The 27,140-nt window shown below is 56.0% G+C and overlaps 8 protein-coding genes across 8 annotated transcripts; 5 read left to right on the forward strand and 3 right to left on the reverse strand.

The window, feature by feature from the left end:
• Window positions 1-2,019: 2,019 nt before the first annotated feature.
• C8Q71DRAFT_817339 (uncharacterized protein) lies at window positions 2,020-3,655 on the reverse strand (the record flags this gene model as incomplete). Its single annotated transcript, XM_047926128.1, has 3 exons — window positions 3,525-3,655; window positions 3,018-3,460; window positions 2,020-2,967 (listed from the first exon to the last, which is right to left on the reverse strand). Coding segments are annotated over exons 2-3 (1,320 nt in total), but the record flags the coding sequence as incomplete, so codon positions are not given.
• Window positions 3,656-4,101: 446 nt separating this feature from the next.
• On the reverse strand, window positions 4,102-6,725 carry C8Q71DRAFT_716682 (SNF2 family N-terminal domain-containing protein; the record flags this gene model as incomplete). Its single annotated transcript, XM_047921118.1, has 13 exons — window positions 4,102-4,236; window positions 4,292-4,390; window positions 4,447-4,511; window positions 4,562-4,669; window positions 4,725-4,975; window positions 5,032-5,200; window positions 5,255-5,495; window positions 5,557-5,695; window positions 5,763-5,859; window positions 5,919-6,161; window positions 6,209-6,312; window positions 6,374-6,463; window positions 6,517-6,725. 13 exons carry the CDS (start codon window positions 6,723-6,725, stop codon window positions 4,102-4,104), a joined length of 1,950 nt encoding a protein of 649 aa, XP_047773919.1.
• Window positions 6,726-8,294: 1,569 nt separating this feature from the next.
• On the forward strand, window positions 8,295-9,545 carry C8Q71DRAFT_885978 (uncharacterized protein; the record flags this gene model as incomplete). The annotated part of the gene is made up of 5 exons (XM_047928570.1): window positions 8,295-8,386; window positions 8,441-8,513; window positions 8,567-8,619; window positions 8,674-8,780; window positions 8,819-9,545. 5 exons carry the CDS (start codon window positions 8,295-8,297, stop codon window positions 9,196-9,198), a joined length of 705 nt encoding a protein of 234 aa, XP_047773920.1. The 3' UTR covers window positions 9,199-9,545.
• Window positions 9,336-11,238, forward strand: C8Q71DRAFT_885996 (uncharacterized protein; the record flags this gene model as incomplete). Its single annotated transcript, XM_047928571.1, has 6 exons — window positions 9,336-9,777; window positions 9,830-9,870; window positions 9,931-10,305; window positions 10,445-10,586; window positions 10,647-10,761; window positions 10,981-11,238. Coding segments are annotated over exons 1-6 (1,050 nt in total), but the record flags the coding sequence as incomplete, so codon positions are not given.
• A 486-nt stretch (window positions 11,239-11,724) lies between these two features.
• Window positions 11,725-14,576, forward strand: C8Q71DRAFT_785229 (protein prenylyltransferase). Its single transcript, XM_047925074.1, has 6 exons — window positions 11,725-11,863; window positions 11,912-12,100; window positions 12,153-13,131; window positions 13,185-13,391; window positions 13,446-14,034; window positions 14,086-14,576. Exons 1-6 carry the CDS (start codon window positions 11,841-11,843, stop codon window positions 14,349-14,351), a joined length of 2,253 nt encoding a protein of 750 aa, XP_047773922.1. The 5' UTR covers window positions 11,725-11,840; the 3' UTR covers window positions 14,352-14,576.
• Window positions 14,577-15,887: 1,311 nt separating this feature from the next.
• C8Q71DRAFT_862381 (uncharacterized protein) lies at window positions 15,888-18,377 on the reverse strand (the record flags this gene model as incomplete). Its single annotated transcript, XM_047928021.1, has 4 exons — window positions 15,888-16,490; window positions 16,545-16,843; window positions 16,908-18,078; window positions 18,135-18,377. 4 exons carry the CDS (start codon window positions 18,375-18,377, stop codon window positions 15,888-15,890), a joined length of 2,316 nt encoding a protein of 771 aa, XP_047773923.1.
• A 1,992-nt stretch (window positions 18,378-20,369) lies between these two features.
• Window positions 20,370-21,342, forward strand: C8Q71DRAFT_842521 (uncharacterized protein; the record flags this gene model as incomplete). The annotated part of the gene is made up of 3 exons (XM_047926550.1): window positions 20,370-20,500; window positions 20,565-21,007; window positions 21,058-21,342. Coding segments are annotated over exons 2-3 (657 nt in total), but the record flags the coding sequence as incomplete, so codon positions are not given.
• Window positions 21,343-25,438: 4,096 nt separating this feature from the next.
• Window positions 25,439-26,287, forward strand: C8Q71DRAFT_672855 (uncharacterized protein; the record flags this gene model as incomplete). The annotated part of the gene is made up of 1 exon (XM_047919684.1): window positions 25,439-26,287. A coding segment is annotated over one exon (849 nt), but the record flags the coding sequence as incomplete, so codon positions are not given.
• Between the last annotated feature and the right edge of the window lie 853 nt (window positions 26,288-27,140).

A 27,140-nucleotide genomic window follows, 5' to 3' on the forward strand; every position in this document is an offset into this window, starting at 1 on the left:
ATGAGAGTCACGTTCGACTTCATCGCTTTCGGGGCGGCGTTGGACGTAATTTCCAGGATGCCTGAGGAAGCAGCTTAGACTGTTCGCTGTCGGGCCTTGACCGCTTCGATGGCCCGACATCGAGATCGTCGTCGACGCCGAGGTCTTCCTTGGAGCGTTTCCGGCCACGGTGGCGAGCATCGCCACTGGCATCGCCCTGCCCCGCTTGAGTGGACGTAGACGGTTCGGGCTCTCCAGCAGAACTATTGGGCGGATGCGACGGGGGGCTTTCGAAATCGGGTGAGATAGCGTGGAGACTCGCCATCAGGTCTTCCCCTCGCGGGTCCCAAGGGGGAGATGGCGACCGACTCGCATCGTGGGCCGGCGTGAAACGGAACAACGCAGCGGGCAACGCAGCCGAATGAGACGAGGATGCCCTCTGTGAGGGTGGCGTAGGTGACACGGGATCGGGTATGTCTTCCCGGTGTATCTGCGCGACCGGTCGTGTCCATGAATCTTCAGGCGGTCTCGATCCAGAGCTGGCAGTGTGCGGTGTCCGAGGTGCGTTGTTGGCATCTGGTGCGGGATTCGGTCGTCCCAGACTCTGTCGGGCACGGGACTCTATCTGGCTTCCAGTCACGGTGTCTTTGGGGCGTGCTTGGCGGGCTGGCACTCCATCGACGCCCTGCGCAGGTACCCATGGTATTGCCTTGTCGTCCACCGGCCAGTCATTGCGCGCAAGTGCGTCGTCAAAGATCTGCAGCACCTTCTGATATGTCATCGGATCAAGCACCTCCGGTTGCCTCAGAGTGACGAAGTTGTTGTCGCATAACAGCATGAAACGACGTAGCAATTCGTTCAGAGGCTCGTTGCCGGGCACGGTGAAAGGTTTCCTGAGCCAACCCATCTTGTGGTCAGCGCTTAGAGCCTCGTCAGGCGCGTCCATGAATGACTTGAGCGTGTTATACTTGTGACGGTCATGCTTGCAATGCCTGAGAACGAGCCAGAAGAGGAGCCAAAAGAACGACTCCAGATCATGTCGGACTTGGTGGACGACGCCGCCCCAAAGGACTTCTATAGCCATGAACAAGAACGTGCCCTTTGATGTTTGTGTATGAGTACCGAACGAAAAGCCACGACAGAATTGGATACTCACTGTGCGCTGCTTGCATTCATCCCTGATCTTCTCCGGGTCTGCAGTTCCGACGTCGGTAGTCACTGCGTTCGGTCTTACTCCTCTGGGAGGCTCGCCCGTCCCAACGGCGTCATTGGCATGCTGGGCCGACAACTGTTTACGGTCCTCGCGCGGCAGACTAAGCCAATGAGAAAAGGCTACACAGCCCCGGACGTTCTGGAGGGGTTCCCACGAGTTCCACTCATCCCCGTAGCCCGTCCACTTCACCAGATACCTCTTGCCCTCCGCCGTCTTCCGCTCCGCGATGACCGCATCCACAAAGTACTCCTCTATGCCCTGTCGGTTTATAACCGGACGGGGGGGCGGGACGGTCTTCTCCTGGGTTCCTTGAGCTTGCTGCGCATGTTCGGCAGCAGGAGCACGGCCGTCGACGCCCTCCCTCGGCTTGCCCTTCCCAGTCCGGGCGAACTCCTCCCAGCTCTCGATGGTATCCTCGTAACCCAATGCGTAAAGCGTCGCCTTCCAGTTGAAGCCGTAGTCTAGATCGTGCAGGAAGCCTCTGCCATTCACGCTCATCACGTTCCCTTCACTGACGTCACGCTGTATGACGCCCGCTTCAAAGGCCAGTTGATGCCCTGTAACAGTGCCGCGACAAGCATGAGCGACCTGAGAGAAATAGAGCGAATGTCGAACATACCGTATATGGCGTCACGAAGCACCTGCACCATCTCTCTCGTCCTGCGGAACTGCGAGATCGGGGTACCGATGGTAGTCGATACGAGACGCATATGGCTCCTCTCGAACCACTGGTGTGCGCCATGGCACTGGTGTACACCGGTCCACGTCCGATGCCCGACTGGGGCCTCCACGTCCGCTCGAAGTTCTTCATCTTCTCCGAGGTCGGCGCCCAACGAGAATGCTGCTAAGCCACGCCACTCTGCGTTCCATACCTCCATGAACGCTTCCTCCGCGGCCTGGTCCCATTGTTCACTGTCCATGTCGGTGGGCAGGAGATGCGGCGCAACGTGCGCACGAATGCGCTTCCAGTGCAACAGCTCGGCGTCGCGTGCCAGCTGACGCCATGATTCCTTGATCACAACGTGAGTCCCAGTCGGCTCGCCATCATCGTCGAGCTCCAGAGCTTTCCAGATCGTTGTTGCCCGGGAGAACAAGCGCGGATTGATAAAGAGCAACTCGTAGACGAGATACTTCTTCGCAGGTTGGTTTTCAGCGGGATCGATGGTGACCCACCGGCATGCCTTCCGCGTCTCGGAAGTGACCTCGACATCAGCTTTGCGCAGGGCCCGAGTTACTCCGCGTGACGCAAACCGGACAGTCGGGTCCGCCCCGACGATGTCACAGTCCTCGCGTATCGGATGGACAAGTCGCCAGAGAAACTCATATAGGACCGCGCCGTTGTCCTCTCCGTACTTGAACGACCGTGTGCAGACAGCACCAGCATGGTCGAATCGGAAGATACGCGCTGTCGACCCGTAGACTCCGACTGCGAATGCGCATAGTCGGCTTTGGGAAACGAGAATGTTGCGCGCACTCTTCGATAGCTGCACCAATGTCTCGTCGTTCCTCTCCGAGCAGTAGAGCATGGGGTCTTCGCTCTCCACGTTCTTGATTTCGAATACAACGGAGATGTCCCGCCAACGATCGTGGTCGTCATCCTTGTTCCGGGGAGCGAACGTGCGACCAGGGAGAGACGCGACGACGTCCGGCTTCGTCGCGTGCTGGTCCCGCTGGCATAGAAGGAAAGGAAACTTGATCTCTTCGTGCGCGTTATTGTGGAAAGACAGACGCTTTTGTTTTGGGAAGTCCTTGACTAGGTTCTTCAGCCCGTCGCACTGGATGTTCATCAGCACCATGATCGTGCAAATCTGCGGTGGACACATACCAAAGGCTTGTACATATCTGTCTCCTTCCCACCGACCGGCACATGAAAAGGGTCTGCGGCCTGCGAGGGAGGCATCTCCGCGACGCTGGGCATGAAGTAGGATAGAAATAGCTGGATATCGATGTCCATCTCCACGATCTTGCCCTCGACCTCGCTCCTCCAGCCGTGCTTGTTGACTTCGCTCGACTGCAGAGCATCTGCCTGAATAATCGTATAGACGCGCGATTTCATCTGACGGGGTGTTGGTTGCGCCATCGGAGGAGAGGTAGTCTGACGACGAGGCAAGTGGATGTCGGGAGGGAGACTGCAACGGGAGCTGCACAAAGGCGCGTGCGAGCGCGATCTCCGCGACCCTTTGAACAGGTGTGGCATGTCGGAGATTGAAGCTGATAACTCGTGTTGGTTTCAAAATGGAAATGTCACTCAGGCACCCCAAATTCTGTCTGATGGGCCGCTCATGAGTCAGTCATTGTTTCTTAGCCCAAAGGGGAGGCTGATATGGCTCACCTTCCAATAGTCGCTTAGTTTACGGATGATCTGCCGCTAAAGTTGCGGGGTCCCGACTATACACAAAGCCTAAGCCTAACGCTGGCAGACTATGCGTGGAAATCGCGTCGTAAGATACGCTGAACGCACAGAATGGGGAGGAAGAAACAATGAGTGGACAGCGCCACAACCGCGCTCGTTGATCAAGCGGAGTCTGAAACGTGAGCCACGTGGGAATTTTCGATGCCACACGGGTGATACTGATCTACCGCTGCTATTGTCCGTCTGCTTTTGGCAGGTGGTGACTTCGCGACCTTGTTCTCTTGTCGCTCGGCGGGATTAGAGAAGCCACCCCATATTCAGAAGCGTATGGTTCTTTCGGCAGCAATGCACGAAAATCGACGCACAACCTCGCACAACGGCCTACAATGGCGCCGCAATCCAGGACCTTCCCAAGACACAAGTATCGTCCGCCTCAATGTTCTATAGTCCTGACAGAGTAGCGCAGAATCCAAGACACCACTCTAACAAATCTGACAGTGAATCGAACAAGCCCGTGTTCGCTTTGAGCAATCGCGTCACGGTCGCAACTAAAATCCTAGTCTGTATCCTCATCCTCGTCGTGACCACCCGGGCGAAAGAGCGCCGCCAGTTCGTCGGCACCAAGACGCATGTTCTTCATCTTGTCTCCGGACAGCGCCGCCTTTGCCAATTCACGCTTCTTGTCTTGCAGCTACAGAACCATGTTGGTGACCTAGGCGATCCATAGAAGTGAGCATATTACGCACCTCAAGAATACGCTGCTCGACAGTGTCGGGAACGCACAGCTTGCGGATGCGCACGTCCCTCTTCTGACCGAACCGATGAGCTCGATCAAAGGCTTGGTCCTGTGCATCCTATATCAGCCCTAGTTCAACAATCAGCGCGGATCATGGAAGCCTACCTCCAGCGCCGGGTTCCACCAAAGGTCTACCAAGATCACGTTATTGCAGCACGTCAAGTTCAACCCTTTGGTGACCGTCAATGAGGGTCCCTGAACGAAAGCGAAGAATACTAACCAGTTGAACCAGCCTTGAATGAGATCAGGATGACCCGCGTACGACCATTCTCCTCCTTGATCTGATCAAGCGCGTGCTCACGCTGTGCCTTGTTCATGGACCCGTCGTCTATTGTAGAAGTCAACCAAAAGCTCGTTTACTAGAGACTATTGAAGGGACTTACAGCGTACATATCGGATACCCTCCGCCTTAAGGAATGGCTCAATGATGTTCAGCATCGAGGTGAACTGAGAGAAGATGATGGTCTTCTCTTGCCCCTCCGAGCGTTCGTCGATCTCCTGAAGGATATCCATGATCTTGCGTATCTTAGATGAGTCGGGCGGCAAGTCGTGATCAGCTCTGCGCTTCGCGTTTGCTACCACGGCTATGCAGTCCTTGCAGGTCCCGTTCTCCGCAGTGTTAGAGGGCTGCAACCTGTCCAACAGTCAGCCCTATCAGCTTGCGCAACGAAGGGTGTTTCTGCAACTCACTCGGTTTGGCAAAGCTGGCAACGCTTCACGCTCGCGAGACCCATCCCAGCCAGCTGATCCGCCAGATCGTCTGCGTCGTCGTCCCCATCTTGGCTCTTGCTGGCCTTTGGGTCCACGGCCTCTCCATCCTTCCTGTAGTCCTCCGACACAAGTGACGGATGGTTGCACGCTACACACATCTCACTCAATACACCACTGGAGCAGCAGCAAGAGACCCACACACCTTGCCGCAGACGAAGGAGCAGGATGAGCATGGACGTATAGTTCCTCGCCGCTCCGCCTTGTTGTTCCAAAGTTTCTAGTCTGTTCTGCACCAGCGAATTGACCTTATCGTAGAACGCCCGCTCCCCGGCATCGAAGGCACAATCAACAATCTCAACCACCCGTTCGGGAAGCTCCAGGATCGGCTTGCCGTTCACGACGGTGTCCTTCGTCCGACGGAGCATCACTGCGCTGAGCACAACCTATCGATGTGATATTTCAGTACCAGCGCACAAGATAGCGAATAGCAGCAAGAACGCTCACGTGTAGACGCTTCATAGCCCGAGCAGTACGGTTGGCTTTGATTGGTTGTGCGATCTGCGAGTTGAAGGTTGGCCAGTCGTTCAGAGGCTTGACGCGTAGGAACTTGAACAGCGAAAACAACTCTTCCACGCTATTCTGCCTGTGTACCCAAAGCCAAAAGGCCTTGATCAGCATCTCTGATGCTTATCTACGTGAATAACACGCACATCGGTGTACCCGTGAGGCACCAGCGGAATTTGCTCTCCAGCGCGGAACAAGCCGTCGCTGCCTTGGTGTTGCGGTTCTTGATATTGTGGGCTTCATCTGTACGCACAAATTGATATATCAGAGTCCATCGAAGATGTAGGGTGATTGACACAGACCGAGCACGGTACGCCACCATCGTACACGGAACAGTGCGTCTTTCTTCGCTTTCGTAGCTGCCCTTCTCGTAGTCTTCCTCGCAGGCAGCGAGCTGCCTACACTACTGTCCGAGTCCGAATCATCCAACGACTGTTTCTTCTTGGGTGCCTTGTTCGTGCCCCCGCCAGTATAGACTCCATGTTCAGAAGAGACGATTGTGTAGGACGTGACTACAACGTGTGCACGCTCCAGCTTCGCGGGGTCTGATGGATGTTAGTGGAAAGCACATTCACTACATGAGAGCACTCACCGGTTGTACGGTTCGGCCCATGGTGCTCGACGACGATAAGTCCAGGCGCCATCCGTGCGACCTCACTTGCCCACTGTGACACAACGGCCACAGGACATACAACCCTGCGAAGAATGGCGTTGATCAGTCCGCGCAAATGAATGAAGGAAGGGTTCTATTACTTACAAAGTCGCCGGTGACCAGCCTTCCTTTTGATCTTGCTTCTTTGCTCGTCCTTCCACGATGCGCACGATTGTCTGTATGGTCTTCCCCAATCTGTTGGAACATCAATCGGCGATGCTATGTGGATCACCGAGAATTGAACACACCCCATGTCGTCCGCCAGGATCCCGCCGTTCTTCTTGCCAGTCTCGCGGTCCGCCATCCACTTCCTGCCCGCGACTTGGTGCGCCAGCAACCTGAACTGAGGGTCCAACCCAGGCACCACCGCGTCCTCGATGGAGACCTCGACTTCCATGTCGCCGAACGCGCCGGATACGAGGTCTCGGATTGCCTTCTCGGTATCTGTGGCGGTCATCGGCACATCGTTGATGTTGTCTGCCACCCGCATGTCGAATGATTCGTGGTCATTCGTAGGCGGGGGCGCCCGCGGGATGTCCCGGTTGCTCGGGACATGGATAGGAACTGCTGGCTTGAGCGGAAACTTCGCAATGGGTGCTGTTGTCTGTCGCGCATTCGCTGCATTCAAAGGATGCGCACGGAGTGGCTGCGGACTAGAACTGTCATCAATACTACAGTACGTAACAACGCTTGACGACGTACGGTGGTGGTGGCGCTTCACCATCTGAATCAGAGAGTTCAATAACTTCTCGAGGCGTTCTCGGTTTTGCTTTGACGGGCTGTACATCATCGTCACTATCCGAGTCAATGCTCTACGAGTAGTTGTGAGCGTTGCATTGACACAAGACTGGTAATCGTCTCACTATTACTGTCTTCGAATTCTGGGCGTGAGTCGCGGCGGGCTTCTCTGTGACTCTCAGGCCCGTGACGTTAGGGTACATAGATCCATCTTGTCTGGCTTGTTCCATCAGCCTTCGGCGACTGCGACAGTGCACTGTCAGTTATCGGCTCGTTCAAGGCAGAACAAAGGCAGTAGTCGCCAAAACACTATCATCATCATGAGAGTAGAGCATGGCATCAAAAAGCCCTTTCTCTCAGTAACACGAAGCACGACTTCAATGCCCCATACACATCATCGGAGCACCTACGCTGGCAGCAAGCTGAACACGAATCCGCCGTGGACCCCTCTGTATCCGTGTCGAGCTTGCAGTCGCACCCTAGCAAAGCTCCCTGTCACAACCGTCGCCATAGAGCTCCCGCTGAAAGTCACACGAGACTCCTCAGAAACTGAGGACATTGTGCAACACGCTCCTTCAACGGCGACGCCATCACCGTTGCGCGACATATGGCGCGAGTCATTTCTGGTTCAAATCCAGGAAGGTAATACTTACTGAGCCTCCATGTTTCGTATACACTGGGAATATGGACCGACGGAGCGTTACGTGTACTGAGCGAGGCTGAGGTTGTCGCGGTTCGAGTTCAAGTTGAAGTCGCCAGTGGCGCGCGTCTACCTCTACGCGTTTTGATCACGTGTCCGTGCTGTTGTTTTCCTCTTTAGGTAGGAGGGGATCATGACGCGTCGGTGGCACCAAACGCGGTTCGGAATATACCACAACTTGGTCTACAAGGGTCTACAACACTTCAGTCGGTGAGTAAAGCTTTGTTATGGTCACACAATTGACCAAGTACTGGGATATTTTATTCAATGGGGTGGCAGCCGAGAATCAATTGGCAGGCTCTTGTTCGGTTTCGTGCTTGCCATCGCGTTCGCCGTTGACGAGGCAAGCTGATCTGAGCAGCGCAGGTTCCACTCCGTATGCAAGGCATCAATCATTCTGTCATTTGAGTCAAGTCAAGGAGACGGAACCAAACCAGACAGCACGTAGTCGGAAAAGAACTTGCTCCTAGGTACGCAAGTCCTCAGTCAATCAAATATGTGAGTCCTCAGACTCGATCTCCTACTAGCTATTGGGGCGTATACTAAAGTGCAACTTCACTGACTTTGATTCCTAATCATAGGCTTCCCATGGACTCAAAGCCCATACGGAAGACGGAAGATGACGACCTGACATCTTACTTCGACAAGAGCGCTACCACAGTGCGAGACACACTGCAGAGGTAGTAGGTGTAAGTGTGCCAGCAAAACTCTTGGCTCATCAATGTCATGCACAGGCTCGAGAACGATGTGACCCGCCCTGTTGTTGAAAACCTGCTCAATGCGTTTCGTCAGCATCCCATACGCTCTGTGAGTCTGTGAGACAGTTCAGTCGACTAACTGTCAATCTCACATACTTCAAGACGTACTTGATCATTTTTGTTGCTCTCAGTATGCTACCAGCTCTCTCCTTCATGTAAGCCGCTGATTCTCAACATGGATGCTGAGCTCACTGCGTTCGTGTCGGTAGCGGCTTTTCATTATTCGTCTTTACTACCTTCATATGCGCAGCCCTCACCGCAGCCCTAGTGACTGCTATGGCAATCGTGGCGTTGTTTGGCACGTATATACGGCATTGTATGCGTCTGTGGAACTCAAGTCTAATGAACTCCCAGGCATATTGTTCCTTGGGACGCTTTTCCTTCTATTCGGTGTCTCACTATTCCTGACGACGGCAATCCTCGGTGTCTACCTGCTAGTCCGCCTCGCTCTTCTCACGTATGACGCTGGTCCGCGTGCCGGCGTCGTGCAGTGGGCACACGAGAGCAGGAAGCAGCTTCTACCTTCGCGCTTCCAGCCCGCCGAATCTCACTCCGCTGAGGTACAGCCGGAGCCAAAGCGAGGAGGCCCGTCACACGAGGAAGTGGGTGCAGAAAACATACCCGTTGAGGGTTTCACAGGTTCGCGAGTGGGTGGCCTAGCCGGGAATGGTGCGGTCGGGGCAGATCTAGGGTCGCCGCCGACCGTAGCGAAGAGGGAGCTTGAGAAGGAGTGAAGAGGAAGGGCCTTATTCTCCCATTGATGCCTTGTGTTTCGTTCTCGTGCACTGTTGTCTGCTGTCTTTGCGATGTTCTTCCCCCCGTTCTTCGTCCGAGTCCTCGTTGTGGATACCGTAAAGCGAAGTTAATCCTCACGTTCGCTGGATCTGCCCGGGTACCCTCCTCCTCCACAGCCTCCGAGCGACCTATAGATGGCACATTGAACCCACAGTCGATTTGCAGTCGATAATTGCATTTGCCTCTGTGGGAATGTGCTCGAGCGTTGGTGAATGTGGGGAGATCTAATCGCATACGGAGATCAAACCTCGGCGTTACGGGCCACGGCTCGCAGAACTCACGCGTTCTACTCATCCTCTACCGTGACGCTACGGGGGATCATCTACGCCGAGACTCTTCACTTTCGACGAGCTCGACTATCTGTGGGACTGCGCCTTAGATTGGAGTGCTGTGGCGAACATGGTAGACTTCGGGAAGATATCGAACGAGGTGTATACCCTCGCGGCGCAGTCGGACCCGCTCTCGCATCTGGTGAAGGAGGCTCTGGCTGTTATAGATGATGCACTGAATGTGTTCGGGTGAGTCCCATCTGGCAACGTCGTCTTGTCGTAGGCTTCACGCATCGACCAGGCCGGACCATGTTTCACTGAGCTTCAACGGCGGGAAGGACTGTACGTCCTTGACTTCTGCTGTGGTCAGCAGTAGACTTGGCTAAGTCTTGTGGTATCTAGGTACAGTCCTCCTTCATCTGCTCGCAGCATCTCTCGGCCGACGAGGCAGCCTCGCATCCCGACCTATCCCCGCGGTTTATATCCCCGTGCCCTCGCCCTTCCCGCAGCTCGAAGTATTCAACCTCGAAACCGCAAAGCAGTACAACCTAGACCTCTTCCACTGTCCAGTCGACGAGCCGGAGCTTCCTGTGGAGACCGTCGCTGGGCCCGCGACGCCCGGCCCCGCAGCAACGAACGGCGTCATCGCAGGGGCGGGTACCACGTTGAAAGCGAAGGGCGGAGAGGGCATGAAACGCGCTCTGGAGGTCTACAAGGAGCAGTTCCCGCATATCGACGCCATATTAATTGGCACGAGGAGGTCGGACCCCCATGGAGGTGAGCAGACCTGTCAGGCGCTGCAGCTCTGTGGATGAGCGCAGCGCCCTCAACCCTGGGTAGTTAGCGCGGACGAAGCGTCGCTCGTCCGCTCAGAGCTGCAGTACACCTCCGAGACCCGGAACTGACATGGATGTAGCGACGCTAACATTCCGCAATACGACTGATCCCGGGTGGCCTGCCTTTGAGCGCGTGAACCCGATCATCAACTGGTCCTACGGAGCAGTGTGGGACTATCTGCGACGGTTCAATGTGCCGTATTGCGATCTGTACGACGAAGGGTATGTCCCTACCGCTGTTGTCGACCCAAGTGCTAACGAGTGTATAAACATCATTTGCAGGTACACTTCACTCGGCTCGACCTACAACACGTTCCGCAACCCAGCGTTGCTCATCCAGCCTGCATGTGGGACCTGCTCTGTACACTCAGTATACTCATCAGAGACCTCCAAGGACGTGGCACTGCCCTCGCTCCCTACCCCTGCACCGTCATCACTCAGCGACCCCGATAACACCCACCCACACGCCCCCGCCACCCCAACCCCTCCTTCCTCTTGCGACGCTCCGGACACGCTCCCTACTCGCTTCGAGGTGATCCCGACAGACCCGTTGAAGCAATGCATCGCGGACAGCACTGGGTGTGACCCCCTCCCAGACGTCCTCGAGATGATCCAGGGAGATCCCCAGAACGCATGCTACCACAATGCCGGGACGGACTTCTCCCACAGCACAATCACATCTACCGTAATTAATGGCCGGGGCAACGGGCATGCTGATTCCTTGCCGGACGCAGGGCGGCTGGAAGTCGTGAACGGCGTACCGGATATGCATTGTCTCGCGGATGACGATATCTGCCGGTGTCGGTACCGGCCTGCGTACGAACTCGTAGATGGAACCCTTGAGCGGGCAGGGAGAGGGGGCGGCGCGGCGGCCGTAAAGACGTCATAATCTCAGAAGCTTAAATCTAGGAAGGCGCAATAAGGAGTCGTTATGTACGTTGATGTGTTAGCAAACATCATTGCTGTTGTATACTCGGAACCTTCTTTGAATGTATCCATACTCTGTACGACGCTATGATGGCCATAAGGTCCGTTAAGCAAGGCGCTCCTACTGCACCGCCCCCCCATCTCGACGTCCCCGACGTTCGAGCATGCACAGCCGAGAGACTTGACGGACTATGGACTGCATCATGTACGGATCATGTCTACATAGGGCTACGCCCTCAGTGACAATAAAAGGAGCCAACAACAACAACAAAAAGCAAGGCGCTACACAGAAGCAATGATTCCCACTTACTTACTTGCCACCATAGTGGGCCTACAATAATAGTATTTATGTCAGTCAGTACAGTGATAAGTAAATTTGTGATTACCGCAAATAGGCATGTTGATCTCGCGACTTAGCTCCGTGGGCCACTCACTCTCACTCTTACCCCTCCTCCTCGTTTGGCTTTTGCCACAACCAGGCCATAACTGTGCTCAGTGCTCTAGTGCTTGCACGAATCACTTTTCGGTTGGCACTCATATTAAGACGTCATGCAAGACGGCCGGGCACCACGGTACGCAGTCTATTCGAGGTCGCTTCGGGGGCACTGAACTGTGCATAGCATCAAGAACCGGGCACCTGCTGCCATCCAAGTCACCGCGGAACAGCTGCTTCGCGATGCACAGGAGCGCCAAGAGTCGCAGTTCCGGGCTCCTAAGCAGCGTGTAGAGGATTTTGAGGAGTTGCACGAGTACCGAGGGAGGAAGCGGGAGGAGTTCGAGAAGCGGATCAGGCAGACGAGGTCAAACATGTGCGTACACTCCAGACTATGGCAGACAATGAATTCTTAAACGTCAGAACAGCAAAGAATGGCTTCAATACGCAAATTGGGAGGCAAGCCAAGGCGAGTACGCCCGCTCGCGCTCGGTCTTTGAGCGTGCATTGGACGTGGACCCTCGGAGCGTACAGCTCTGGCTAAGCTACACCGAAATGGAGCTCAAGGGACGCAACGTTCAACACTCTCGCAACCTGTTCGATCGTGCCGTCACCCTACTTCCCCGGGTTGACCAGCTCTGGTACAAGTACGTCTACCTCGAGGAGCTGCTGCAGAACGTCCCCGGTGCCCGCCAGGTGTTCGAGCGATGGATGCAGTGGGAGCCGGACGACAAGGCGTGGCAGGCGTACATCAAGATGGAGGCGCGGTACGGCGAGCCCGACCGGGCGAGCGCGATCTACGAACGATGGATTGCCGTGCGTCCGGAGCCACGGAATTGGGTCAAGTGGGCGAAGTTTGAGGAGGAGAGGGCGAAACTCGACAAGGCACGCGAGGTGTTCCAGACCGCGCTCGAGTTCTTCGGAGACGGCGAAGAAGAGGTCGAGAAAGCGCAGGCCGTGTTCAGCGCCTTTGCGAAGATGGAGACGAGGTTGAAGGAGTACGAGCGCGCCCGGGTGATCTACAAGTTTGCATTGTCCCGCATCCCCCGCTCAAAGTCGGCCGGGCTCTATGCTGCGTACACCAAATTTGAGAAGCAGCATGGAACGCGGTCGACGCTTGAGACCACCGTCCTTGGCAAGCGGCGTATACAGTATGAGGACGAACTCGCCCAAGACGGCCACAACTACGACGCCTGGTTCGACTACTCGCGCTTGGAGGAAGGTGCACTCCGCGATGGTCGCGACGAAGGCGCAACGCCACAAGAAGTTGAGGCTGCTGTCGGTCGTGTGAGGGAGGTGTACGAGCGCGCTGTGGCACATGTCCCGCCAGGGGGACAAAAACGGCATTGGCGGCGGTATATATTCCTCTGGTTAAATTATGCTTTATTTGAGGAGATCGAGACGAAGGTATGTTATTCGCTCTCATGTGAAGGTGCATACATCTAATGAGGCGCATAAAGGACTACGCGCGGGCACGACAAGTGTACGAGACAGCAATAGGGGTCGTCCCACACAAACAGTTTACGTTCGCAAAACTCTGGCTCATGTTCGCAAAGTTCGAGGTGCGGCGACTGGACTTGCCGGCTGCCCGCAAAATCCTCGGTGCGGCAATCGGAATGTGCCCCAAGGAGGCGCTCTTCAAGGGCTACATTCAGCTTGAGCTTGATGTGAGTATCTGAACGCTGCCCCGTCGAGCTACGTCTGCTCAACTGCTATCTTAGTTGCGCGAGTTTGATCGTGTCCGGACGCTGTACGAGAAGTACATCGAGTTTGATCCGAGCAACTCATCAGCTTGGGTGAAGTACGCCGAACTCGAGTCTCAGCTCGAAGACTTTGCGCGCACACGCGCCATCTTTGAGCTTGGGGTCACACAGCAGCCACTCGCCATGCCTGAAGTGCTCTGGAAGGCCTACATCGACTTCGAGATCGAGGAGGGCAACCGCGAGGGCGCGCGTGCGCTCTACGAGCGGCTCGTCGCCCTCAGCGGCCACTGGAAAGTGTGGATCGCATACGCGGAGTTTGAGGCTGCGCCCATCCCTGTCGCGCGGGAACTCCGGGAGGAGCGGGAGGAAGAGGAGGAAGAAGAAGAGACGGAAATGGTACCTGGTGACGTCGAGCGTGCGAGACAGGTATTCGAGAGGGGTTATGCGGACTTGAGGAAGCAGGGCCTGAAGGACGAGCGGGCTGCGCTCCTGGAGGTATGGAAGACGTTCGAGGAGAAGAACGGGACACCGGAAGATGTCCAGAAGGTCCAATCCAAGATCCCCATCGTCAGTGCGCGTCGGGTGAAGGCCAGCGATGGCCAGGAAGGTATGTAACCCAGCTATTTGCCTGTGACACTGGTCTGACCCTCGTATGCAGAATTGGTCTGGGATATGGTCTTTCCCGACGACGAGAGGGAATCGAATCCGACGTCCTTCCAGTTCTTGCAGATGGCGCACCTGTGGAAAAAGAAGCAGGCAGAAAAGGCAAAGGCTGACCATTCCGAGGGTGCTTCGCACAGCACTAATGACCCTGAGCCTCCCTCTGTCACGGGGGCAAGTACCCCCAGCACGGAAGAGCAGGACACGGACATGCGGGACGAGTCCAGTCTGAGTGACGTCGCCAGCTCACACGGCGATGATTAGTGTGCCGCTGCAACGATCTCTTATTGCTTGATACTATCAGTGGCCCTGCAATGCAACTGGTACAGTAATGCAATTATTGAACTCTGCCCTCGCTCGTCCCTCCGGATATTCTGGGATTTTTGTGTAGCATACTTTGAATGACTGCCTACGTCCCTATCTATTTTTCGAGAGGGAGAAAGTATAGTACCTGCTCTGCATAAATCAATAAACACTGTTTTTGCTCAATCATGACGCGGGGACTATCTCGGGTGACCTCATCCTATAACCGATATGTCTGAAAAGTTCATAGCATGATTCTATATCATTCAACGAGCTCTCCTACAATTTTCCGAGACAATCCGCCAACCTACAAGCAGGTCAATGAGAATGTTGCAGTTGAGGCGTGACAAGCAGCCACCCCCGATCAACAGATCTCAACTCCGCCCTTGCCGTCATCAGAAGCGCTCCGTGTCTGACGGTGTCCAGTGGGCGAAGCAGTGTGGCGACGCAGATATTCATTACACCAGTGGATGCCCAGACTTCCTCGGTCTCGCGCACATGAAGCCGAGGTCGAACCCGCTATCAAGAATGCTCAGTCTGGTACAGTGGTAGGTAACGTCAATGTTAAATCTACTGCTCCTCGTACGTCATGGTGCTCACGTGCTCCTTACTCTACTGTCCTCCGCCGACTACACGGGGAGACAAAGCCTCGCTCAGCTGCACATGCAACCCAGAAATTGCTCAGGCCAGCTCAAGAACAGGCCTTCGTTGACTGGATCAAACATCTCAGTGAGATTGGGCGAGTGAGCTGTCGGCGACTCGGCCAAGCGCCCAGTTGCATTACTGTCTCAGCGTCTGCGTTGCAGCGATGTCTCCAGTTGGTCTCTCCAGCCACATTCGCCACCGACGGCAGCTCTCGGCGAGCGGATCTTGATTACCGGCAGCGTCGGCATCGTGACCTTCGCCGTGACGAGCCTCGGAGAATAGTTGCATTACTATACCACTTGCTTTTTGCTCTCGGTCTTCTCTCACTCCTCCCGTGGACGCGTAGTAAAATCAGAATGGATTGCTCTGAACCTCAGGAATCCAATGGTGCAAACTCCGAGACAATCCGAGGAGAAGGGGAAGAGATAGTTAAGTAAATGTCCGAAAATTGCATTACTGGGCCACTGTTAGTACAATTGTATTGCATTTGTATCGTTTGTATCGTTCCTTCAACTTGTACTAATGTGCGTGCATTAGTGGGTGAATAGCTTCCCAGCTGACTTGCTGGTCTTTCGCCGAACTTTTCGATGTCCTTGGATATGAGTACTGGTTTAAGTTGGCCTCGACTCGTCCATAATCAGAAGAACGAGAGCGCTCGAGTCAAGTCCTGCGGTCGAAAGCTGACAGCACCGATTAAGCTACAATAAGCCTGGGGCCTGAAGGCCTGAGGCCTGAGGCCTGAGGCCTGAGTACTGTACTGAGTACTGAATACTTGAGTAACGGTAAGGCCATAAGTACATACATCGCACAACGTATACGTGATAGTAGTACATCTAGAGTACATCCAGATCCCTAAACATTACTTGCCATCCTGGCCCTCCGAGTCTGACGTTTTCCTCCATCATCTCGAGCGTGCACGTTTGCTTGTGGAATTATCTGCTCTTGGTCGCGCTGGACTTGCGCTTGACCCTCGACCCGGGTCCTGCCTGCGGTTCGCTGTACACTCTTGTCATCTGGCTTAGGGGGACGTTCCGGCCAGCCATCCGTCTCGAGAGCCTGGTTGAATATCTCCAACACCGCGTCATGCGTCAGGGGGATCCGCGGCTGCGCGTCGGACGCGAAGCAAATGACGTTCCGGTAGCACAGCGCGCGGAACTCATTGAGCAGCGTGTTCAGTTGGCGTTCCTGCACCACGCGGATGTTGTTCGCTTTCAGCCACCGCAGCTTGATGTTGAAGGCGGCGCGGTGTTGAGGGTGCGCGGGGAAGAGGGTACGGAGCTCGACCTGCCCGAGATTGTGCCTGATGGTGCTTAAGCGCAGGGATATGAGCACCCAGACGAGGACCCAGTAGAAGGCCTCCAAGTCGTCGGACTCGTCGCGTACCCAGCCGGATCGTGGTGGGGACCCCGTTGCCTGCTCTTGGAGGGAGTTGACAGAGCAGAACTCGTACGTTCCCTGTGGACGAGAGTTAATTAGTACGGTGCAAGGATCCCGCGCCAATGCACTGACCGTTCGGTGAGCGCAGCCATATCCCGGCGCAGAGTCATCCTTAGGCCTGGGGGTCCTTCTCCGTCTCCCGGTTTGCTCACCGTCTTCAGACACTATCCCTTTGCCTGTCTCCACGAACTGGATCCAGCTTTCAATGTCGTTTGTCCATCCGCGAGACTGAAGGAACCTTTTCCAATTGAAGCCATTAGCGAGGTCGTGCAAGAACCCTTTGACGTCCGCAAATTTTTCCTGGTCGAGAAGGATGTTTCTCTCGCTCACGTCGCCGTGAATCACGCCGGCCTCGAACGCATACTTGTGTCCTATGATATCAAGCCAGAAGGCTCAGCAAGCGACGCACAGACGAGATCAACTTTAATGGCGTACCCAGGATGGCGTCACGGAAAGCCTCGACGAGCTCTTTCGTCCGTCCGAAGTGGGTCAACGGCGTCCCAACCGTCTCGATGACAAGTCGGTCGTGGTCCTTCTCGTGGTCGCGCCAGTCATCCTTGCCTATCAGTCTCGCGGTCATAGTTTGGTGCCCCGTTGGAAGTCCCAAGTCGCGATGGCTCATGTCCGTGAGGATAGCAGGCCCAGTGCGCGTCGCCCGGGGGCCAGGTCGCCGTAGACGTTCTTCCGCCTCGCCCAAGCTCTCTCCCCGTGCCATGAGCGCGAGACCCGGGACTCTCAGCAGAGGTATGTCGCCTTCCCAGTCGTCCGCTTGCATCTGCTGATAGTACGCTTGGACGTCGTCGTAGAGGGACATCTCCGACGGTTTCGATACCGACCTCCACACGTCCTTGATGATCACACGTTTCTCTCCCTTGCTCAGCGCCTTCCACACGACGACTCCCCGGCCGAAGACATGGTCGACGCTGGCGGAGACGATCTTGTACCCGAGGTATTCTATCCGGCGGCCTTCACCATTCCTGAAAGAGAACCACCTGCATACGTCCTGGCGCTCGATGAACTTCCCGTCTCGTTCCTCGTCCTTTTCGTACTGACGCACACCTCCATGTGCCCAGCTATACTCCCCGTCCGTGAGCTCCCGAATGGTGGGATCACTGCCGACGACTATGCAGCCATACTCGAACGGGTTGAGGAACCGCCACAGGAACTCGTGCAGAATCTCGGGGTGCTCTGCATACTCAAAGGCCGGAGACGCCATGATCCCCGCACGGTCGAACCTGTAGATACGCGCCAGGCGGCCGTACACCCCGATCGCAAAGACGAAGAGCCGCCCCTGCGCGACCATCATACAGTTGGCGCTCTCCTCGATGTGCTGAAGGGTAGCGGCGTGGCTACTGCGGGACTTTGCGATGGGGTCGTCCGTCTCCGCGGTGTTGACGTCTACGAAAATGGAGATGTCCCACCAAGTGGCACCGGCGATGACCGGGAGGACGGGATACAGGGGGAGCGTTGCGATGATGCTCGGTGACCCGACACACTGGCAGCCGGGAACACCGAGTTGCAGCGGGATCCTCTGGCCGTGTTTGCTGCCAAAAGCGATGTGCTTTTCGCGAGGGAAAGACTGAACGAGGGTCTTGAGTCCGTTCGTCTGTGCCGCAATCAGTGGCTCGTTGCGCAAACGCAGGATGCTGGTGCTCTACTCACTATCGTGTCTGTCAAGCTGTGCCCATAGTTGTCATCGTTATTGCTGGGCATCTTGAAGACACCTTTCTCCGGGCGAGGACACACGGGCGTCGGCATGTCTGCCTCGTTGATACACTGCTTCAGAAAGCTCCTTGCGTCGTTTCCGACCACAGTCAACTCGCCACCGCAGTGGCTTCGCCCTGGCTCCCTGGAGCTGCTGGTGGCACTCTTCTGTGCCTTGTCGGCAGAACGGGTTGTCGGCATGATGTTGTCGACCAAGGCTGAGTACCTTCAGCTGTCGAAGTGGCGTTGCAGACGATCCAGGCTTGAGAAAGCAATGAGATGGTAGTAGGTAGAATAGAAGCCGATTTCGCGGCGCCGGTCACATAAAGTACCTGCGGCCGCGTGGGTACATGGCCCGCGAGCCACATACAGCGAGCGTGATCACATACAATCGATCGATGCTTGATTGGTCTTACAATGAGTGGCTATCTGTGGTACGCGGAACGATTGTTCCCAGTCTGCAGATTCTGGGGTGCATTGTCTCCCAACCAACACCGACGGTGGCCTGCGTGTGAGTTTGTGAGTATGCGGATCGGTGGACAAGGAAGGGTACAAAGAGATGTGACAGAATATGATACGCACATTCACAACGAGCGGGTCCAGGAGCCTCACCCAAGTCCATGTAACGTTATAACGTGTACAAGGGATTGCTTCGCTTCGCTCCGCCTGGCTGGTAGGGCTTGCTTGAAGCTTGCTCAGAGGTTGCTTGAACGAGTATGACAAAACCGGAGGTGACGGAGGTTACGATAGGCAATGTTTGCGCACACGTAGGGGCGACAAACAGCTGCTCGGGCCCCTAATGTGGAGCTCGAGGAGGACTAGGTTCATAGCAAGCAGCTAAAGCAAATCATGAGGCTGACCATGATGAACCTATCCTTGAAAGGGAAGGTCATCAGATGAGTCAAATGCCGATCATAAAGGGAAACGCGAAGACGGCGGATGTGCATGTGGGAGATGCCAAACAGATGTCAACGAATTCACCGGATATGCGTATAAAAGGAGTAATGCCATCCTGGTGTACCACAACGCCGTACACATGCGTCGAGTTTCGAACATTGTTTGTATTTCAAATATCGTTTGTTTTCAGACCCGTGGCGGCTATCGCGAAGCGTCCCAGGCGAAGAGAGCAGGGGCATAGACAAGACCTGCCAAAAGTAGACAGACAAATGGAGGCGATGGTTTTTTTGCTATGTATCGTGGCACGTGCGGAGCCACACCGAGCCACACACGGAGATTGGGGCTCCGTCTTAATTCTTCGACGCGCTTGTGGCGTGGGCGGCCGCGTGGCCCGAGGTGCGTCGGCCAAGGGCCATGGTGAGCAGTCGATTCTGCGGCTGCATCATCCGAGTCGAGCTCCCCGCAGGATAGCGAGCCGGACTCTCCCCCACCGATTGAACGGATCACAGTCACCGCCGGTTCTCGCCGACTTGGAATTCGTCCGCAGATACTGCGAGCGGTCAAAGCGGACCTAAGACAGGCCCGGGCCCGCGAAAACTTCGGTCAAACAAGAACTTGGGGCAGAATGACGAAGAACCTGGGCCATCGAAACGTTCTGGCAAGTGGAAACATCCTTGTTGTTCAGAACAGACTGTTTGTCTTTGCAATCTGCATTTATGCCGCAAGAGCGCGTATCCATCGGTGTCGGACCGCTGGTGCCATCTGCTTGACCAGGTGACTGACAGTGCTCGCCGGCTGCGTTGACTGACACGGACGGCGAGCCGCCATACGATGGCGCCATCCTCTACGAGTTCTCCAAATTCTGGCGATTCGTCCGCTCCACTCACAAGAACTGCGAAATCTTGCAGCGGCGCCAACCATCCGGCTTGCATCGTTTCGCGGTAGACAGTGACTTGACGCGCAACAAACGTACTCATTTCACTGCAGTGCCGCCGCTGGAGAGCCCTATAAGGATTTCCGCGCCATTGTAGGCCGTTGCGCGTCGCTTCAACGTGTACTGCCGCCGAAAGAACCAGATGCTTCTAAATATGGGGTGGCTTCTCTAATCCCGGGACCGGGCGACAAGAGAACAAGGTCGCGAAGTCACCACCTGCCAAAAGCAGACGGACAATAGCAGCGGTAGATCAGTATCACCCGTGCGGCATCAAAAATTCCCACGTGGCTCACGTTTCAGACTCCGCTTGATCCACGAGCGCGGTTGTGGCGCTGTCCACTCATTGTTTCTTCCTCCTCATTCTGTGCGCTCGGCGTATCTTACGACGCGATTTCCACGCATAGCCTGCAAGCGTTAGGCCTAGGCTTTGTGTATAGTCGGGACTCTGCAACTTTAGCGGCAGATCATCCGTAAATTAAGCGACTATTGGAAGGTGAGCCATATCAGCCTCCCCTTTGGGCTAAGAAACAATGACTGACTCATGAGCGGCCCATCAGACAGAATTTGGGGTGCCTGAGCGACAGTTCCATTTTGAAACCAACACGAGTTATCAGCTTCAATCTCCGACATGCCACACCTGTTCAAAGGGTCGCGGAGATCGCGCTCGCACGCGCCTTTGTGCAGCTCCCGTTGCAGTCTCCCTCCCGACATCCACTTGCCTCGTCGGCGAACTACCTCTCCTCCGATGGCGCAACCAACACCCCGTCAGATGAAATCGCGCGTCTATACGATTATTCAGGCAGATGCTCTGCAGTCGAGCGAAGTCAACAAGCACGGCTGGAGGAGCGAGGTCGAGGGCAAGATCGTGGAGATGGACATCGATATCCAGCTATTTCTATCCTACTTCATGCCCAGCGTCGCGGAGATGCCTCCCTCGCAGGCCGCAGACCCTTTTCATGTGCCGGTCGGTGGGAAGGAGACAGATATGTACAAGCCTTTGGTATGTGTCCACCGCAGATTTGCACGATCATGGTGCTGATGAACATCCAGTGCGACGGGCTGAAGAACCTAGTCAAGGACTTCCCAAAACAAAAGCGTCTGTCTTTCCACAATAACGCGCACGAAGAGATCAAGTTTCCTTTCCTTCTATGCCAGCGGGACCAGCACGCGACGAAGCCGGACGTCGTCGCGTCTCTCCCTGGTCGCACGTTCGCTCCCCGGAACAAGGATGACGACCACGATCGTTGGCGGGACATCTCCGTTGTATTCGAAATCAAGAACGTGGAGAGCGAAGACCCCATGCTCTACTGCTCGGAGAGGAACGACGAGACATTGGTGCAGCTATCGAAGAGTGCGCGCAACATTCTCGTTTCCCAAAGCCGACTATGCGCATTCGCAGTCGGAGTCTACGGGTCGACAGCGCGTATCTTCCGATTCGACCATGCTGGTGCTGTCTGCACACGGTCGTTCAAGTACGGAGAGGACAACGGCGCGGTCCTATATGAGTTTCTCTGGCGACTTGTCCATCCGATACGCGAGGACTGTGACATCGTCGGGGCGGACCCGACTGTCCGGTTTGCGTCACGCGGAGTAACTCGGGCCCTGCGCAAAGCTGATGTCGAGGTCACTTCCGAGACGCGGAAGGCATGCCGGTGGGTCACCATCGATCCCGCTGAAAACCAACCTGCGAAGAAGTATCTCGTCTACGAGTTGCTCTTTATCAATCCGCGCTTGTTCTCCCGGGCAACAACGATCTGGAAAGCTCTGGAGCTCGACGATGATGGCGAGCCGACTGGGACTCACGTTGTGATCAAGGAATCATGGCGTCAGCTGGCACGCGACGCCGAGCTGTTGCACTGGAAGCGCATTCGTGCGCACGTTGCGCCGCATCTCCTGCCCACCGACATGGACAGTGAACAATGGGACCAGGCCGCGGAGGAAGCGTTCATGGAGGTATGGAACGCAGAGTGGCGTGGCTTAGCAGCATTCTCGTTGGGCGCCGACCTCGGAGAAGATGAAGAACTTCGAGCGGACGTGGAGGCCCCAGTCGGGCATCGGACGTGGACCGGTGTACACCAGTGCCATGGCGCACACCAGTGGTTCGAGAGGAGCCATATGCGTCTCGTATCGACTACCATCGGTACCCCGATCTCGCAGTTCCGCAGGACGAGAGAGATGGTGCAGGTGCTTCGTGACGCCATATACGGTATGTTCGACATTCGCTCTATTTCTCTCAGGTCGCTCATGCTTGTCGCGGCACTGTTACAGGGCATCAACTGGCCTTTGAAGCGGGCGTTGTACAGCGTGACGTCAGTGAAGGGAACGTGATGAGCGTGGATGGCAGAGGCTTTCTGCACGATCTGGACTACGGTTTCAACTGGAAGGCGACGCTTTACGCATTGGGTTACGAGGATACCATCGAGAGCTGGGAGGAGTTCGCCCGGACTGGGAAGGGCAAGCCGAGGGAGGGCGTTGACGGCCGTGCTCTTGCTGCCGAACATGCGCACCAAGCTCAAGGAACTAAGGAGAAGACCGTCCCGCCCCCCCGTCCGGTCATAAACCGACAGGGCATAGAGGAGTACTTTGTGGATGCGGTCATCGCGGAGCGGAAGACGGCGGAGGGCAAGAGGTATCTGGTGAAGTGGACGGGTTACGGGAATGAGTGGAACTCGTGGGAACCCCTCCAGAACGTCCGGGGCTGTGTAGCCTTTTCCCATTGGCTTAGTCTGCCGCGCGAGGACCGTAAACAGTTGTCGGCCCAGCATGCCAACGACGCCGTTGGGATGGGCGAGCCTAACAGAGGAGCAAGACCGAACGCAGTGACTACCGACATCGGGACTGCAGACCCGGAGAAGATCAGGGATGAATGCAAGCAGCGCACAGTGAGTTCCATTTATGTCTTGGCTTGCCGTTCGGTACTCATGCACATATGTCAAAGGGCACGTTCTGTTTCATGGCCATAGAAGTCCTTGTGGGCGGTGTCGTCCATCAAATACGACATGATCTGGAGTCGTTCTTTTGGCTCCTGGTTTGGCTCATTCTCAGGCATTGCAACCATAACAGTGACAAGTACACCATGCTCAAGTCATTCGTGGACGCGCCTGACGAAAAAAGAAGCGCCTACTTCAAGATCGGTTGGCTCGCGCAGCCTTTCTTCGTGACTGACAACGAGCCTCTGAGCGAATTGCTCCGTCGTTTCACGGTGTTATGCCGCAAAAACCACACTCCCTGGGGCGAGCCGGAAGTCACCAGTCCAGTGACATACCAGACCGTGCTGCAGATCTTTGACGACGCACTTGCGCGCGAGGACTGGCCGGTGGACGACAAGGCAATACCATGGGCACCTGCGCAGGGCGTCGACGGGGTGCCAGCCCGCCAAGCACGACCCAAAGATACCGTGACTGGAAGCCAGATAGAGTCCCGTGCCCGACAGAGTCTGGGACGACGGAATCCTGCACCAGATGGCAACAACGCGCCTCGGACACCGCACACGGCCAGCTCTGGATCGAGACCACCTGAAGATTCATGGACACGACCGGTCGCGCAGATACACCGGGAAGACATACCCGATCCCGTGTCGCCTACGCCACCCTCACAGAGGGCATCCTCGTCTCATTCGGCTGCGTTGCCCGCTGCGTTGTTCCGTTTCACGCCGGCCCACGATGCGAGTCGGTCGCCATCTCCCCCTTGGGACCCGCGAGGGGAAGACCTGATGGCGAGTCTCCACGCTATCTCACCCGATTTCAGGAGCCCCCCGTCGCATCCGCCCAATAGTTCTGCTGGAGAGCCCGAACCGTCTACGTCCACTCAAGCGGGGCAGGGCGATGCCAGTGGCGATGCTCGTCACCGTGGTCGGAAACGCTCCAAGGAAGACCTCGGCGTCGACGACGATCTCGATGTCGGGCCATCGAAGCGGTCAAGGCCCGACAGCGAGCAGTCTAAGCTGCTTCCTCAAGCATCCTGGAAATTACGTCCAACGCCGCCCCGAAAGCGATGAAGTCGAACGTGACTCTCATCTATTCGCTACCGCTTGTCACCGTTCATATCGCTGTGTTGTTGTATATATACTCGCTATGCTGTACGTAGTTCTGCCGCCGGACCGCTATCGATGTAGCGCTGCTCTTGTACCCTGCTTTCTTCACATGATGATGTAGTTCTCAGCTGACACCGTCCGCAATTTGCACTCTCATGATAAATAGCTCATTTGATGTCGACGCAACCTGATGTGACGCAGTAACGACGTCTGCGCCTGACATTCCTTCGGCTACAATGTCGACGTACTAGCAGTAGTACACGCTGGGCCTGGGCGATGTAGGCGGCTTTGCTCGTAGCCTCACAAACATCCAGGGTCAACACATGTATACTCAGTCTGTATATGACTGTCGAGGATGGTCAGGCGGCCGTGGCCTCCACGTGTTGTGAAGCTCAACGTACAGTAGATACTCCGTATGATCTGACTTCAGCTACACTCGGAGGCCTTAAGGCCTTGACGCCTGGTGACTAGATGTTCAGCTTCGCAGGGGTGTTCGTCCCCTTGCGAGTGCTAGTCGAATGTACGCTGAAGTGACACTGACAGCGCGAGGTGCCAAGGCCGCAAAGACAACGCCTTCCATAAGCAGATGAACAATGGAAGCGGTTGATCGGTACGACGGTATCGGCCGTGTGGCATCTGAACTCCCCACGTGGCTGACATTTCAGACTCCGCCTGATCCATGAGCGCGGTTGTGGCGTCGTCTCGCCGTCGTTGCCTCCTCATCTACGCCCTCAGCATACACCGTGACGCGATTTGCGCCTGTTGACCACAGCCCTGTGTCACAGAGGTTTACCTGGCTGCTTCACTGTCTCTTACGACAATAGCTATCGACGTCACGAGCATTTATCGGACGGTAAGCTGTATCGACCTTCCTGTTTGAGTGCAAAAGCGGGACTGACTCATGAGTGGCCCATCAGACAGAATTCGAGTTTTAAACACTTAACACATCGTTGGCCATCGACTTGAATCTCCGACAATGCCACACCGGTTCAAAAGATCGCAGGTGTCGCGTTCGCGCGGCCCCCCGTGCAGCTCCCGCTGTAGCTACCCCCACTACCCGCATCCAGCCGCCGCATCACAGCCATCTCCAATGGCTTTCTCTACTCCACAGTCGAATCGGCGGCACGTTTACCGGTTTCGTCAGCGCGATGTCAGGCAGGCGAATGAGCAAGACATGGAGGCATGGCGGAGCGAGCTCGACGGAAAAATCGTAAGCATCAATGGCTCTATGGACGACTTCCTGCACGTTTTTGTGCCCGGAGACGTGAAGCCGCCGCCCTTGAAAGCGCGACAACCGTTCAAAGTTCCGGTGGGGAAGGATGAGTCCCATATGTCTGAACCTCTGGTAAGTGAAGGGGTTGCGCAGGTGCGAATTACTGGCTAACGCTCGTCCAGTGTTCTGGACTTGCGAAACTGGTTGTGGATTTCCCTCCCGAGCGACGACTGTGCTTCCACAACAACGCCCACGAGATTATCGACTTCCCATTCGAGAAATACCAGACCAATCACCACGCGACTAAGCCCGATGTCGTCGCATCCCTTCCTGGCCAAACGTTCTCAGGGAGATTTCGCGATCGCTGGCGGAACATCTCCATCGTGTTCGAGGCGAAGAGCACCGAGAAGGCCGTCCCCAAGCAATATAGGTCGCAGGAGAACGATGAGGCTCTGGTACAATTAGCCAAGAGTGCACGAAACATCCTAGTCGCTCAAAGCAGGTTGTTTGTCTTCGTCATCGGCGTATATGGGGGAGACGCACGGATTTACCGTTTCGACCACGCGGGCGCTGTCTGCTCGCCGGCGTTCAAGTACTCGGAGAAGGGTGGCGCGGTTTTGCACGAGTTCCTATGGCGTCTTGTCAACCCACTCCACGAAGGGTGTGACATCGTTGGGGCCGACCCGACTGTCCAACTACCAACGCGAGACGATCGGGAGGAGCTGGAGGCAGCACTACACGCGGGAGGTGTGCAGTATGACGAACACGTGTGGAAGATGTGCCGCTGGGTCACTGTCAGGGGTGCGGGCGGAATGTACGACTTCAGGTATCTCCTGTATGACCTGGTGTTCATCAACCCTGGTCTCTTCTCCCGCGCCACGACGGTATGGTCGGCTCTGGAGGTGGACAGTCAGGGCCAACCTACTGGTGTTCGCATGGACGAAGACGGGCGGCCGGCCGGCGTTCAGGTCATCATCAAGGATTCGTGGCAACAGCTTGCGCGACGACCGGAGACGGAACATTACGAGCAGATTTTCGCACACATCGGGTCGCAAGTGTTGAGGTCCCACCTGGAGGCCGACGCTCGCGACGACGAGGTGGAGACAGAAGCCCTTCTGAAGGCATGGGATGAAGGCTGGACGGGGTTGGCGCAGTTCGTGGCTGGCGACGACCTCGGAGCAGAGGAGCTGATCAAGACAGACCCGGCGCGGGTCGGGCAGCAGACATGCTCGTCCAAGTACCTATGGGATGATCTTATCCAGTTCTATGAACGCAGTCATACGCGAACCGTGTCAAAATCAGTTGGTACGCCACTGTCAGACTTCCGCAGGACCAAGGAGATGGTGGGGGCACTGCGCGATGCCATTCAAGGTCCGTAACCGCTTGATCTCTGAGATGCGACCTCTGACTCATGCCCTTCCACTTTCCTGTGCACTCAGGCCATCGCACTGCATTCGAAGCCGGCATCTTACATCGCGACATCAGCGAAGGCAATGTTCTGATGGCGAACGGCCGGGGCTTCCTGCACGATCTGGACTATGCGTCGAACTGGAAGGCGCTCTTGTATGTCCGAGGTTACCTCCATACAATCGAGAGCTGGGAGCGATTCGTGCAGACTGGCAAAGGTATCCCGAGGGAGGGCGCAGTCCCAACCCCAGACACTGAACGGCCCATTCCTGTTCGCGATGACGGCAGCGCGAACATTAGGCGTTTACCTCCTGCGCCGGTAGTCAACAGGAAGGGTGAGAAAGAGTACTATGTCGAAGCCATCGTTGCGGAGCGGAGAGTAGGGCGGAGGGCCAAGGAGTATCTGGTGAAGTGGACGGGATACGGCGCAGACGAGATGTCGTGGGAGGAGGCGCGTAATCTACGCAATGGTGCGGCGCT

The sequence above is a fragment of the Rhodofomes roseus genome (genome assembly GCF_022264815.1).
Source record: "Rhodofomes roseus strain CIRM-BRFM 1785 chromosome Unknown C8Q71scaffold_30, whole genome shotgun sequence".
NCBI lineage: Eukaryota > Fungi > Basidiomycota > Agaricomycetes > Polyporales > Fomitopsidaceae > Rhodofomes > Rhodofomes roseus.